At 40.6% G+C, this 16,033-nt stretch overlaps 1 protein-coding gene and 1 long non-coding RNA gene across 22 annotated transcripts in view; one reads left to right on the top strand and one right to left on the bottom strand.

Moving 5' to 3' along the window:
- Positions 1–16,033, bottom strand: part of AKAP13 (A-kinase anchoring protein 13) — a 320,680-nt gene that overhangs the window by 225,720 nt on the left and 78,927 nt on the right. For 16 of the 17 annotated variants that reach the window (XR_012017659.1, XM_072798849.1, XM_072798869.1 and 13 more), the window contains exon 2: positions 10,155–10,198. Coding sequence is in view for 16 of the 17 variants with exons in the window: in XM_072798849.1 (XP_072654950.1) it covers positions 10,155–10,187 (33 nt within the window). In the remaining variant the exon portion in view is untranslated. Of the gene's footprint in view, positions 1–10,154; positions 10,199–10,505; positions 10,666–16,033 lie in introns of those variants that run through there. The other variant, XM_072798857.1, reaches the window with a different exon arrangement.
- The window catches only part of LOC140617483 (uncharacterized), a 50,320-nt gene continuing 48,386 nt past the window's right edge, over positions 14,100–16,033 (top strand). For 2 of the 5 annotated variants that reach the window (XR_012017718.1, XR_012017722.1), the window contains exons 1-2: positions 14,100–14,471; positions 14,897–15,049. This is a non-coding gene — a long non-coding RNA (uncharacterized lncRNA). Of the gene's footprint in view, positions 14,472–14,896; positions 15,050–15,745; positions 16,014–16,033 lie in introns of those variants that run through there. The other 3 variants (XR_012017712.1, XR_012017723.1, XR_012017706.1) reach the window with 2 other exon arrangements.

The following is a 16,033-nucleotide window of genomic DNA, read 5'->3' as shown; positions in this document are numbered from 1 at the left end:
CTTTTCAAATACTCCTCTTTTCCTTCCAGTCTTCCCACTGGTACCTTTATTTTTTTCCTCTTACTAAGCCCACTTACACCAAGTCTTGTACTTTGACTTCTCTATGCAGCTACTCTGAATCTTAAGTTCAAACCAACTAGTGACCCGACCTGCCTGGAGCACACAGGCTAGACTCAATTATTTATAATTTCTGCTACCTGATCACATCTGTTGCAACCCCCATGAAACTTCAGGCAAATTCCTCAATCACTGTAGCTCAGTTTCTTCACTCTTCCAGATGACTGGGCTCAATCACCCCTAAAATACAATGATTCCTAGAACTCATCAAATGTTACCCCACCCTGACCTCTCCCACAAAGTTCACTCCCTCTCACAGAGCTGACTATATGGGTATATGGGACACTTGCTGGGGTTGGTTCATCACCACAAAAGTAAGGTGCTAAGAGAGAAAGGAAGCAACTTTCCCTGGCACCAAAAGTATGGATTCATCCAGGTCTCCTTATTCTTGACATTTGACACTCACTGTCTCCTTGTACCCTGTAGAGCTTAAGGCCTGGCCTCATCAGATCTCTTCCAGAACAAGCCTGGGGCCTGAGATAAGAGGCATCCAAAGCCCTTTCCTCCTCCTCCCTCGGAAATTTAAAAATCCTGCTTCCTTTTCAGCTGTTAGTCTGAGGGAGGATATGTTTACTGCTGCTAACATCCAGTTGACTTGGTTGCTAGGTCCCATAGTGCTTAGTGTGGGGGTGGTAGTAGGGCCTATTTTGTTTGTTTTATAAATATCTAAACCTTTGCTTCATGTGCCTGACTTTTTCTTTTATCATTGGACAGCATCCCTCATCCCTTACCCCTTCTGGTAAAAGCCTATGCTTTTATCTTGACAGTGAGAAGGGCTCTGGAGCTAAAGGGTACGTGTACCATGTTCATAAAATATATATATATTAGCAGTCACATGGTTTGCTGTATGCAGTCTGCTATAAACAAGCGGCTCAGACCATAAGTCCCCTAAGGATTAGAGATCATAATTCAGGACTCAAGAGATACAGGCACTAGTTCTAGTATGGCTTCTCAATGTGCTAAATGACTAAGTAAGTAAATCTCAAAGAATGCATCTATAGAATAACACTCTATCAGACATTCTATATTTACATAGGCTTTGTAGCGATGGCTGTACAGATTTCCTCACAACTGTAAAGGAAGTCACATATGTACAATAAAGACATCATTAGCACATTTATTTCCTTGTTTACAACACCTTCAATCACAAAAACGGCATCACTAAGTAATCAGGGACCTCACAAGTAAATTAAAAATAAAAAACTTGGAAAGCAGTGAGCAACTTTAAGACTGTTGCTGTACCAAAACGAAGCAGATTTTATTAAAATTTTAGTAGTTTTATCTATATTGAATTTCATTCACTTGCTCAACAAATGTTCACTGAGTGCCTACTATGTTCCATGTGAAATGTGCTTGGAACAGCTTAGACGAGAACTACATTTATTTGAAAACCCTGTGTGTATCCACAAGATCCACAAGGGCAGAGACAATGCTCTGTTCAAACCTCAAGCAATTAATTACAGTGAGCTCTCTGTTAACATGAGCCCTTCCATCTACATTCAAAGGTACACCTTACAGAAAACAAGGGTGCCCATTTTAGGAAAATCCAATATGCAGAAAGTACTTCCAAGCCAATAACAGCATTAGAGGGGAGAAGTGAAGAGTTACACTGTCTCTAAAAAATGTCTAATTCCTTCAGAACAGATAAATTAAACTAAGCCAATTTAACACCGCTCCAACCGAGGGATCAAAGTTAACATCTCCAATAATCCAACAAGAATGTGTCAGGTGTCCTCCTAACATGGTATGCCAGGAAGGGCATCTTTTAAGTAGTATTCCAGCTAAAATATGGAGAAAAACAACATATAAACCCCAACTGCTTCATAAACAACTGACCTATACTCTTCCAAAATGTCAATATCATGAAAGACAGGCACAAGAGCTGTTCCTGATTAAGAGACTAAGGAGATATAAATAAATACAATGTGTAATCCTGGATTAGATCCTAAACTGGGAGGGGAGCGGAAGGGAGGGGCGAGGAAAAGGATGCTATAAAGGACATTATTGGGATAACTGGAGAAATTTGGATATGGACTTACGTTACATAAGGGTATTATTACATCAATGTTGTAACTCCTGTTTTTGCTAATTGCACTGTGGTTATGAAAGAGAATGTCCTAGTTCTTAGGAAATATATGCTGAAATAGGGAGAGAATAGGGTAGAATGTCTACAACTTTCAAACAATTCAAAAATATGTAATAGGTAAATGTGATTAAATGCTGTTAGTAAGAAAGGGGTAGAAATGAAGTGGTATTCTTGTAACCTCCCTATAAATCTGAACTTACATAAAACATTTAAAATATTTAGGGGATCCCTGGGTGGCTCAGTGGTTTAGCGCCTGCCTTCAGCCCAGGGCATGATCCTGGAGTCCTGGGATCAAGTGCCACATCAGGCTCCCTGCACGGAGCCTGCTTCTCCCTCTGCCTGTGTTTCTGCGTGCGCACATGTGGGGGGGGAGGGGGTGAATAAATAAATAAAATCTTTTTTTAAAAAACTTAAAACCACAAGAAATGGAAGATGAATGTTGGGTTACTTATTCACAAAGGGGGGGGGGGGCTTTACCTGTACAAGTCTCTAGCATATTAAGTGCTGTGATATTTGTGTTTTATGGAAAACTGTGTGAGACAGCTTGGTCTACAGAAGAAAGAAAATGGGTCTGAGAACCACGATTTCTGGGTAAAGCCCTACCTTTTGCATTTTACTAGATGAGCCATCTTGAGCTGTTCCCTTAGTATGATGAGGGTCACAATGTGGCTTCTTCACCCTCACCTGGTTGCTGGGACAACCAAAGGGCATAACACATGCAAAAGTGCTTTTGTAAACTAGAAGGACTATACTAATAGGGACTCGTTTTTAAGAAGCTATTATCCAGAAAGGTTATATAGGTGTATGCAAATGAGTGTCACACCAGCAGGGGAAGTATTCACAGAAAACCACAAAGTGAAAGGACTATTCTTAAATCATATCACACATCCTTTAAGTTCATAAATGGACTGACAGTAACAAGTAATTTGGAAAAGTTTTTCTCCCAAGAAGCAATTCAGTCATAAAAGAGTATTATTAAAAATAAGCACTTTTTTTTATTACACTCTAAAGTGAGAGCCAAATCTGCTAAAAAAAAATGTTCTTCAACTCAAAAAATATCCAATTTACATTGAAAACATGGATCTTAAAAGATAACCACAACGTGCCCAAACTCTGTTTCCAAAATACTGTGTTTAAACTGCCTAAGAAGTGGGTCTGCTCAGGGCCAACATCTACATTAGGACAAATCCTCAATCCCTAAGAGGTCTGACTTGATCCTAAGCCATGGGAGCTGCTACAGTCTTCAGAGCACCTGACTCAGAGATGAGCGCTGTGCTGGGAATTGGGCATGAAGAAAGACAGACCCAGGGAGGTGGCCCATGGTCCGTGAAATCCTCCATCAGGCTTTTCCCCTCACCTCCTCCCTCAGTCACTGACCTCTTCCCGTGGAAAGGAAAGACGGTGCCCACACTCACATTGTTCTGAGTCTCAGCCACTGTTTTTTCTGTTCCTCAAATCTATCAAGCCAGGCCTCTTCACTTTAGATCCTGTACACCTGTTGTACACCTATTCCCTTGGGCTAGAATAGAACACCATGTCAACATCTTTGCATGGCTGGCTCCTTTTGTCATTCAGGTCCCAGATTAAAGATTTATATTATTGTATTTTATTTTAGAGGGGGAGGGGCAGAAGGAGAGTGAGAATCTCCAGGAGACTCCTCGCTGAGTGTGGAGCCCTACACAGGGCTAGATCTCACAATCCTGAGATTGTGACCTTAGCCAAAACCAAGAGTCAGATGCTTAACCACTGAAACCCCAGGCGCCCCCACATCTCAGCTTAAATGGCACACCTTCCCTGATCATGCAACCTAAAACAGTCCTGAGTCTGGCACCATCACATCATGTTTTATTCATTTTTGTAAAGTTTTTCCTCCTGATGTGTTTTCCCGCTTATGAGTTGTCTGCCTTCTCCTCACATTAATACAAGTACCTTGAGAGCAGAGCCCCTTGTGTTTCGTTTATAGCAAAATCTCAGCATCCAGAACAGAGCTTGGAGCAAAGCAGGCACCTGAATGAAAGAATGAATTCCCAGTTCCATGCCCATCCCTCCAGCAGTCGACAAGATACCCTTCAACATGCCTGGAGAACAAGCTCAGCGCTTCTTTTCCGTATCTGGCAATTGCATCAGCTGTCACTCGCACTCAAAATTCTCAATCAACTGTCCTACTTTTCTTTCATTCCTCCCCCTATTGTTTGGTCCTGCTGCTTTTTCAAAAATACTTCTTGCATTTGACACAGCCTCTCCATGTCTACTCCCACTAAACTCTCTAGGCCCTTGTCACCTAGACAGACACTTCTCAACTTGTCTAAGTCTGTAACCCTTCAATTCTCAGCAATTCATCTGGCGAGATCAGTGCCTCCATGGAGCCTCAGAGGCCCTTAGTGGGAACACAGGGCTGACAAAACACGAAAACCCAGGCACAGCCACATTACATGCCTGGGCTCTCGAGTTCCAGGCCACTGTCCCCAATACCATTGTGTACAAGTCATTAAAAGAATTCGTTAAAATGGCCCCATGCAAACATTCAATGGTACTGCCACCTGCACAGTTTGGAAACCTTCCTACGTTTTTAATTATTGTAACTTCTTCTGGATACATCTTTATTCAAAGACTAAGTAAAATATTTGTAATCCAGCTAGTTTTTCCTTTCTTACAGATAAAAGTTCTCAGAATCCAGTGTTTTTTCTTAGTTAGGAAGAGTTTTCTCTCTTCTACTGATACTTAACCCCTGGCAGATCCCAAATATAAACTGAAAGAAAAATTTGAACATATTTTCTCTTCTTTCGCTTCTTCCTTCTTCCTCTGGGTGCAGAGAAGTGACCCCCTGTCCACTGGACACAGAATGTAACAGTTACCTCTCTTTACCAGAATAGCAGAAATGCCCATGACCTGACTCTATTCACTGAAAACAAGATACACTGTCACCCTCCTTTTAAAAAATTGATAACAAATTACCCCTAAGTATTCTTGCAGACAGGCATACTTAAAATCTGAAGTTAAAATTTTCTTCAGTTTGGCCTGCCCAATTAGAAGAACTTCCTTTATTAAGAATATTCCTTAGAACTCATTTCTAAAGAGCCTTGCTTCCCTCTAAAGAGCTTTTTTATGCTTAACATGCTTTACAGCAGTTTCTATGACTAAGTCCAAAAATACAGATTTAAATCATAATTTTGTCATGGATTAGCTGTACCACCTCATCACATCATCTTCAGAACTTGTGTCCCCACTCCACAACAGAGAGGCACGTAACGCCCACGGTCCTCATTAACTCTGGAGTTCTCAGATCCCATGATGGCAAAATCAGAAAACTTCTAACTGATCTCTCTGCCTCTACTCTCCCCTAAATTATCCTTCATGCCGCCATCAATTAATTTTTCCAAACTACGACTATATTCATTTCCTACTGCTGTTACAACCAATCATCTCAAACTCAGAGGCTTTAACTGACACTAATTTCTCATCTTACAGTTCTGGAGGTCAAATGTCTGAAACAACTTTCATTGTGCTAAAATAAAGATGTCTGTAGGTCTGGGTACCCTGAGAGGCTCTAAGGAAAAACTGTTTCCTAGCTTTTTCCAGTTTCCAGAGGCTGCACTCCTTGGCTCATGGCCCCTTCCTTCCTCAAATCTAGCAGTGTAGCATCTACAAATCTGACTCGTGATTCTCCTCTCTCACTTTTAAGAACCCTTGTGATTAGACTGGGCTACCTAGATAGTTCAAGAGAAGCTCGCATCTCAGGACCCTTAATCAAATCTGTGAAGTCCCTTTTGCCAAGTAAGAGAAATAGTCACAGGTTCTGGAGATTAAGTCATGGACATATCTGGGAATCATATGCTGCCAGACAAGGACATCAGAAGAAAACTAGACTCTATCTTTTATGTATAGACATAAAACTATATATAGCAAACCAAATCCAGCAACATAGGAGAAGGATTATATATGACAAAATAGGATTTATTCCAAGAATGCAAGGTTGGTTTAACATTCAAAACCAATCAACCTAATAAACTATACCAATGAAAAGAAAGGAAAAAGGTCAGCCTGGGTGGCTCACCGGTTTAGTGCCGACTTCTGCCCATGGTGTGATCCTGGAGACCCGGGATTAAGTCCCGTGTCAGGCTCCCTAGATGGAGCCTGCTTCTCCCTCTGCCTGTGTCTCTGCCTGCCTCTCTCTCTCTCTCTCTCTCTCTCTTTGTGGCTCTCATGAATAAATAAATAATCTTTTTAAAAAAAAATAAAAGGAAAAAAAAACCCATATGATCATCTCACAGATGAAAAAAAAAAACAAAAAACTCTGACAAAATCCAATGCTCTTTCATGATAAAAATATTCAAACTAGGAACAGAAGGGAACTTCTTCAACATGATAAATGCATCTATGAAAAACTCATAGCTAACAACATCATACCTAATCCTAATGGTGAAAGACCCAATATTCTCCCTTTAACATCAGAAACAAGGCCAGGATATCTGCTCTCATCAGTTTTACTCAACACTATGCTGGAAGTTCTACTCAGGCAATCAGTAAAGAAAAAGAAAAGGCATTCTAGATAGGAAAGCAAGAAAGCTATCTGTATTTTCGGAGGATATGATCGGTATACAGGAAAATCTAAGGGATCCATTAAAAAACTATTAACCGGGGTACCTGGGTGGCTCAGTTGGTTAAGTGTCTGCCTTCAGCTCAGGTCCTGATCCTGGAGTCCAGAGAGTCTGCTTCTCCCTCTCCGTCTGCCCCTCCCCTGGCTCCTTCTCTCTCACTCACTCTTTCTCAAATAAATAAAATCTTAAAAATAAATAAATAAGTAACTTTTAACCAATAAAACAAGTTCAGCAAGGCTGAGGTTGTAAGATCAATATATAAAAATCAACTGTGGGCAGCCCCGGTGGCACAGCGGTTTAGCGCCACCTGCAGCCCGGGGCGTGATCCTGGAGACCCTGGATCGAGTCCCACGTCAGGCTCTCTGCGTGGAGCCTGCTTCTCCCTCTGCCTTTGTCTCTGCCTCTCTCTCTCTCTCTCTCTCTCTCTCCCCCCATCTCTATGAATAAATAAATAAAATCTTTTTAAAAAAATCAACTGTATTTCTATACACTAACGATGAACAATCTGAAAATGAAATTAAGAAAACTGTAATTTGCAATAGCATCAAGAAGAATTAAAATAAAGTATAAGGTTTGTATACACTGAAAACTGTAAATCATTGCTAAAGAAATTAAGATGACATACTGGAAAGGAAGAGACTTAACACAGTCCAGAAGTAATTCTTTATATTTATGATAAATTTTCAACAAGCGTGCCCAAGAAAATTCAATGTAGAAAGAAGTCTTCTCAACAAATGGTGCAAGGACACCCAGATGTCCATATATGAAAAATGGAACCCTCCCTTAGAGCATACAAAAAAATGTATTCCAGAACCATACACTTAAATGTAAGGGCTTAAACTATAAAATTCCTAAAAGAAAACATAGGAGGTTAAATTTTTTTGTGACCCTGAGTTAGGCAAAGTCTTTTGTAGATATGACACCAAAAGGACAAGTAGTAAGAGAAGTAACAGGTAATTTGGACATAATCAAAATTAAAAACTTTTGAGCTTCAAAGGGTACCATCAACAAAATGAAATGATAATCCTTATGGTGGGCAAAAGTTTTTGCAAGCCATCTATCTGATAAGGGACTTGAATCCAGAATATATAAAGAACACTTAAAATTCAACAAAAAAGAAAATTAAAAATAAGCAAGGAATCCAAATAGACATTTCTTCAAAGACATATAAATGGGCAAAAGGATCTAAAAAGATGCTCACAATCATTAGCCACTAGAGAAATGCAAAATAAAACCACAATAAGCAGGAGCCTGAGTAGCTCAGTTGGTTAAGCATCTGCCTTTGTTTCAGGTCAGGATCCTAGGATCCTGAGATTGAGTCCCATGTCAGGCTCCCTGCTCTACAGGGAGTCTGCTTCTCCCTCTGCCCCTCACCCCGCTTCTGCTCTCTCTCTCTCAAAGTATAAATAAAATGTTTAATAAAAAAAAAACCCACAATGAGTTATCATTTCACACCCACCAGGATGGCAACAATCCAGAAGTCAGGTACCATCAGGTGTTGGTAAGAATTTGGAGACACAGACCCTCAACATTGGTGGTGAGAACATAAAACAGTGCAGCAACTGAGGAAACCGTGGCAATTCCTCAAAACGTTAAACAGAGAGTCATCATGTAAGCAGGCAATTGTACTCTTAAGTCCAATCACAAGAAAAATGAAAATACAAAGTCTATCAAAAACTGCTGCTCATAGCGACATTATTCGTAATATCCAAAAAGTGGAAATAGGCCAAATGGCCATCAACTAATGAACAGAGAAATAAAATGTGGCACAGCCATACCACAGAGTATTACCCATCAATAAAAAGGAACAAAGTTGCTTTAACATGTACCTTAATTAAAGATGTTCCACTATGGAAAACAAGCCAGTCACAAAAGTCCACGTGTTGTATGATTCCATTTACATGAAATTTGCGGAATAAGTAACTCCATAAAGACAGAAAGTGGGTAAGTGGTTGCCAGGGGCTAGGGAAAGGCAGGGAATGGTTGAGTAATTACTAATAGGTAAGGAGCTTCTTTTCGGGATGAGAAAATCTTCTCAAGTTAGATGACAGTTATGATTACATAACTGTGAATACACTAAAAACCACTGAATCGCAGGCTTTAAATGTGTGAGTTTTATGGTGTGTGAATTATATCTCAATAAGAGCTGTTTTTAAAAGTCCAAGGTGTTCAGTTCATGTGCAAACCCACTGTTGAACATAACACATTCTCTCCAAGTAGTCTGGAAAGAAATACATAAAATGCCTTCTAAGAATGCATATATTTTCTTTATAGGTTACATTTAACATAAAAATCATCTGTGTAGAAAAGTGATCGCATGAATGTTGTATGCTAGACAGGTATAGGACTATTACTAACATCGTATGGCTTAAAATAAAAAAGTGCATAAAACTGACAGATTTAAAATAACCCCACTGAAGGTTCCTCAGGAGCTCTCACATCTTTGCCTTCACAGCTGACCTTTGATACCCTTTATAGACTTGTCTCTCATTACTCCTCAACACAAATGCAGCTGGGCCATTTCCAGTGCCCACCCTTCCACCGTGCATCAAATACCATGCTCACAGTCACTCATCCCCTCTACTATCTGTCTTAGGTCTTGAACAAATTCTGAGGACTTTTCATCCAACCAAATGCTTCATCTCCAACATACTGTACCATCAATGACATTTTCCTCACTCTCTCCAGACCACACCAATCCAATATCCGCTGGCCTCTGGCAGCTTTATCTATCCACACCCCTGAGGGGACCCCTCACCATTTTTCACCACCCTCATGCAGCTAATGCACTCTCTTGGTAATTAAAAAGAAAAAAAAGAATCACCTACACTTTACCTTTTCCAGCCTTGATTCATTGACTTATCCACTTCATCTGATAGTTGCCTCACTTTCGGGAGATGATTTATCATCAGCTTCCACCCGAGCCCTAACGTAAACAGCACTCTCACCAATGACAGAGTGCCACCTAGTTGCAACACAGGGTAACTCCCAATGGCAGCAGGAAGATCTCCACAGCACGTTTCTGTAAATGTGCTGACAGTGAAAAGAAGCAGCCTTGGCATAGGCATTGGCATAGGCATCGTTCTGCAGGACAGTGCAACTGTTTGATGTGCCGCTTGCCACCTGACAAGTTTACCTCACACATCTTACAGCTATTCGTTGTTCCCAGCTCAGTGCCAGCCATGCAGGAGTCATTTAGCATTTGCCAAATCAAATTCAATTTCTGAAGTACACTACTCATGTAGATGGTTAAAAATTCCTGTGATAAGCACATGAGAGCATTTCTGAATTTCCTCATAACAAATAAAAGGCAGAGATGAGTATGAAAATAAGAAATCTCATTATTTACTCACATATAATGGAGCCTGCTGTGGATTAAGTTTCATGACCCAGGACACTGAAACAGAAAAGGAAGAAATAAGTGAGAATGAAATTAAAAGCTATCACCAAAAAAATATAAAAGCTGCAAATGCTCTATGTCACGTATGGCCATATGAACACAATCAGAAGTCTGAGGTTGTTGGATGCCTGGCTTTCCTTAGAGGTTAGGGAAGGCTAGAAGGTCAGGGACTGCAAAACTTCTTATAGCCTCACTTCAATCCTTTCGACTGGGGAGAAAGACTTTCTGATTGAAAAATAAACACAAAAGGCTCCACTGTCCTAGGAGAATTTTCAACAACCAACAGGGTATTAAATGCACTTACCAAAGCAAAACCAGTGTACATTCAGTTATACTTTTACATAATTGCCCAAATTCAAGAAGTGCTGCATGGTCAGGGTCTCCTCCAGCCTCACCAGGGAGTTGGGGACAGGGGTACAGTGGGCCAGAGCACACTCTTCCTGTCTGCCCACAGAGAAGGGAGGATACCCTGCAAAGAAGGGAAGATACGGCTGGCCTCCACCATATACACGCTGTTACCCCCTCCCATCCCCGCTCAAAATTAATAGCTCGGTTCCCAACTGTTATCTTCACTAAATGAATGCTCGCAAAAATCTTAGGAAGAACTTTAGAGAAGACTCGTAGGATTGTCTAATACCCTCCTGAATATCAAAAACAGCATGCTCTCAAGGTTTAACTTGGGAGATTTGACCAGGAGCTTCAAGTTAAAATACCATGGCCCAGAACTGTGGACTTCAGGATGGCAGGCCCTTTTCCAAACACCCTGAATGAGTATAAGCTGATCTTGTCCTCGTAGGAGTCAGAGAGGCAGACCCCAAAGGACTAGATTATAATTTGATCTAAGAAAGTTTCTTACTCATAGTAAGTTAAATGGATTAAATTAAGGCACACGGTAACTAACCAGTAGTATAAACAACAGTACAGAAATGTCATTCGCACATGCAAAAAATAGATAAAATCACATTCTTTGTGTTCTACCAGATTACAAAAACCTAACAGTAAATTGAAATCCAAATAGCACTAACAGCAGCTTATCAATGGCTAAATGTTTAGAATAAAGAGCAATGAATGCCTCAGCAACCATGTGTAATCTAAGTAACAGAATCCTCCCGATACTGAAATCCTCCCAGATCTGCCAGTTTGGTCAGGCTGTGGTATGTGTATGTCCAAGATCAAGGCTCACCCAAAAAGCAGTTAACACACACTTAGGGGAAAAAAAAACAAAAACCAAAGCTATAATCGGGCTCCTAAACCCAGTCATCCCCCAACCACTTGCAGGCCACAGGCTTTTCAGCATGTTTTGCCAACAGCCTGGGGGTTCGGCCACATTGGCAGACCACCTCCACATCCACCCCTGTTCATTCTCTGGCCCACTCCCTGCACTGAGACACCTCCTGGCTTCTTGGCACTTTCCTTCCTGTCTTCATGGAATGATTTTGTACCCTTAGGTGCTAAAATCACCTGCAAAAATCCACAGTGAAAACCAAACTTGAGAAATGTACCAATAACTCATTTAGTAGAAAAATAAGGCAGATCTCCAGTCCATCAAATTCAAATAGAAAGCATGGATGGAAAAGAAAAAACAAAGTGCTTGAGTACTTTTCTCAATGCATTAAATATCCATTTAATTTAAAATTAAGCTCACTGTGCTCACTAGCCTTTTAATCAGCTTTCCAGATCATGTCCAGACTTGCCTGGGACAAAGGACTAAAAGAACCTATAACTTTATAAACCAATTTGCCTTAACTAACTTCTGAAGTGTTCCCCTCAAGAAGTATCCGTGGAAACTAAAACAAGAATTAACATTTCAGTAACCCATAACAAGTGGAGAAATCTAGGGAGACGCACTAGTGACTTATTGGCCCTCTGATGTTTCTTCATCTGCCAAGAAACTTATGACAACTTAGTTTGCAAAGATCACAGACATCAACCTATTTGAGCAGCTGCTGCTGCATTTGGATAAAAGGGCTGGTTGAACTCACATGGCTCTCAGGAAGGGCTGATGCATCTCAACTGTTTGGTATTATGAACTCGCCTAAACATATATCAAAGCCAGAACCCATACAAGTTGTTCTGATATGAGGATTAAAGAGGAATGACAAAGTGTCTGTCCTCCCACACTGGTCAAAGGGACAGGTCATTGTTATGCTGGCAACAGAGGCTGTTGAAAGAATAAAGCTGTCAGAAGTCATCAAGGCAATGACCCCAGAAGCAACAGATTGGTAAATTCAGATTGCTTCGGCTTCTTCAACACTGACACACAAGAGAAAAGACAGGCCTAATATTTACGAACTTTATGTTCAACATTATCTTTAATCCCTGTAAAAAGACATTTTCCCCATTTCACTGGTGAAAAAAAAAATCAAGTCTTTCAATAACTAAGTTACTTATTACCAACTTTAAGAAGTAGGAGAGCCCAGAATCAAACCCCATGTGATGTGCTTTTCAGGATCTCCTGAATGACCTCAATTCACAAACTAGCTCATTTCACCTCTAGTGCCTGTTCTACAAACATCAGAGACAGACGACTCCATTGCTGTTAATTGCTGTGCCTGTACAATGTACCAGGCATGGTACTGAGGCACTGAGGGTATAGAAGGAATAGAGACAAAATTCCCAACCTTCACAGAGCTTTATTGTAGAGAGTAACACACTTAAATATGACAGTAAAATAAATGGTTTTCAGTGATAAGTTCTATGGAGGAAAATGAAAAAGAGGAACAAAAGGTTTTAAACATGGTACTGAGGGAAGGCCTCTCTGAGGTGACATTTACCCCATGAAAATCTAAGAGATTAAGAAGTGTTTGACAGAAGTAACATGTGGAGAGGGTTCCAGACCCCCAAACTGGCTCCAGTACTCAGAACAGTTTTGACATTAAGCCACCAGAAAACTTGCTACATATAGTGCCCAACTTTACACATTTAAGTGTGCTTACTTTACTTGACAACTGTGTTTTTTGAAAGGAGCCTATTGCAAGAAGGCAGTCTTTGGGTCAGAGTAAACATACAAAAAAAAAAAAAAAAAAAAAAAAACAAAAAACAAACAAAAATAAACAAATTTATTCTCTAAGCCCCAACTGAAAGTCCTTGCTTTGTCTACAGATTCTTCATCAAGCCTTCCGAAAAGGAAAGTTAAGGAATGCACTCTGTCCATTAATGATTTCATCAAGGAATTTTCAGAGAGAAAAACCCTACAATTTCGTTCTTACCCAGACACTAGTGAATGATGTTGACCAAGTCCACACTTCCCTGGGCTCCTTTCACATAACACAAGTACAACACATGACAGACGTGGTGGGACACTAAATGCTGCACACCATTTGAAAGACTATGAAATGGAAATATCAACATTCAAACACTTATGGGATCCCTGGGTGGCTCAGCGGTTTAGCGCCGCCTTTGGCCCAGGGCGTGATCCTGGAGTCCTGGGATCGAGTCCGTCGGGCTCCCTGCATGGAGCCTGCTTCTCCCTCTACCTGTGTCTCTGCCTCTCTCTCTCTCTCTCTCTCTCTCTCTGTGTGTGTGTGTGTCTTTCATGAATAAATAAATAAAATCTTTAAAAAAAATTCAAACACTGAAACGATGTGATTTCAAGTATGTTCACCAAATCTGCCACTCAGCAGGAGCCGGCTAGGATTCTGTCCAGTCATAAATCTGCAGGGTGAAGAATAAAAACAAACTCAGTAATTAAGTGTTTTCATTCTTCTCACATTTTCCATTTTATTGCAAAATGCCGAAAGAAAGCAAAAGGAATAGTTTACTGTTGTACAAAAGCAACACATTCACTTTATGTCCAAGCAGGATTTCTCCACCCCGAATGCAACAGTCTCAGTGATGTCAGAGCAGTGTTCTCTGACAATTCTCTGGCAGCTCGCAGGGTGCTGCTGGACAAGCAGACACAGGCTACAACCTCTCCCTGCACTTCAGAACAAACGCTCACCAGCCTTTCCCTCACAGGGCACCAGGCGCACAGCATCATCAGAAGGATCAGCGATCAGTGTGGGATATGCAGTGCTTACACAGGTTAACAGAGGCAAAAGTTCCGGAATCGTTTACGGGTCACACTATCTGCAAAGGATTCTGAAGAAACTCAGTTGCTCTAAAGGATCACAAGGAAACTCAGGCATAAAGTAGGAGGGGCTATTTGGTTGGTTTGGGGGGGACTAACGAAGAGTAAACAATTCTACCAACCAGAGTGCCTGAACAAATGAACGCAAAACCACCAGAAGCTACCAAAAAATGACATGCCTTCATAATGACTGGTGTCCAGGCAAGCATTTTCTTTAAAAGGCTAGATGGTAAACATTTTAGGCTTTGCCAGGTCATAGGTTTTCTGGTGCAATAAGTAAATGAATGGGTGTTGCCATGTTCCAATAAAACTCTTTACAAAAGGAGGCAGTGGACTAGATTCAGCCAGTGTTCCCCTAGAGTGCCAACTACAGATCAAAACCTAACAAAATACCTCTTAATAAGCTAAAGAAGCAGGGCGTCCCCATGCAATCACTCTGGAGGGCTCATATATTTTCAGCTAGAAAAGATTTCTCAGCACAGCGAAGTTCTAGAGTACTTATACAATATCCTCTAGACCAGCAATCAAATTACGTGGGCGGGCATCCCAAGTTCTCTAGTGATTAACTGTATGACCTTGAGCAAGTAAGTCAGTGGACTGTGTAACCTCAGTCTCTTTATGTGCAGTGAGAGCATAAGAATTCCTGCCTACAGCATGGTGTCAGTGGAAGAATTAAAAGAGAGAATCCAAGTGAAGTGCTTAGCAAAGTGCCAGACACAGATCTTTCCTGCAATTTCTGGGTCTCAATGGAGACTACCAAGGAAAATACTTGGAAAACCGTAAGTGGTCAAGATAAAAGGCATCAGGTATCCAGAGATGCATTTATCTAAAAACACATTGGTGGGTAAATCACAATTGTAAGATATAACAAAATAACCGTAGAAAAGAATCTGGAGGAACAAAATAACAAAATGTTAAACACACACATTTCTGAAAATAACAGCCAATTTTCATTCTTAAGTTATCTGTTTCTTAATCCTAACTATTCAGACATTGAACAGATACTACTTTTGTAGTCCGAAAGAAGACATTATACAGAGCACAACTATTTCAAGTCCCCTGTCATTCAGGGTGTCACAACTGAACTGGAATTAAGTAAAAAGACATTTTTCTTAAATGTGCAAACTGAAGAAATAAATCTACAATCTTTACTAATGCTCCCTAGAGCTGATAAAAGAAAAGCAATTAGAGTAACATTGTCTGTACTCATATGTATCTAAATATAAATCAAACTTATTTTCTAGCCATATCTGCATAGTATACTAAAGAAACATAACACATGCTCCACTCTTAATGAAATGTCCCTGAAGGGAGGGGGGGAACCAAAGGCCCAACATTACATCGGGAATTACAGGGAGACCTGCAAACTCCCTGAATCTGTTAGCTTCCTGACCACAGGCCATTTCCTAAGGATCAGCTGTCCAGGTCTGTTGAACTTATCACTTCAATGGACATGGTTTTGTCATTCACAACAGGGAAGCTTCCAAATCTACAAGATGTGCAAACCACCTTCACAATCAACCCCAGTCCCAAAAAAAGGAGGGCAGCTGTTTGAGACCCAGCCAAGAGTAAATAAAGGATTTGTACCTGCAGGATACTTGCACTGCAAAATGTGCTTCAAATGAATTTCCACGGCCTGGGATTCTGCTAAAACTGTGCTATGGTAAATCCCTGGAAACCCACAAAAATTTGGGGTGAGGGTTAACATGGAAATGACAATACATACTCTGGATTCTTGTAAAATAGTGTTCTGCTCTTCAAGG

The sequence above is a fragment of the Canis lupus genome, chromosome 2 (assembly GCF_048164855.1).
Source record: "Canis lupus baileyi chromosome 2, mCanLup2.hap1, whole genome shotgun sequence".
Classification (NCBI taxonomy): domain Eukaryota; kingdom Metazoa; phylum Chordata; class Mammalia; order Carnivora; family Canidae; genus Canis; species Canis lupus.
Note: the sequence above shows the minus strand (reverse complement) of the source record. Positions and strands in the feature narration are given on the sequence as shown.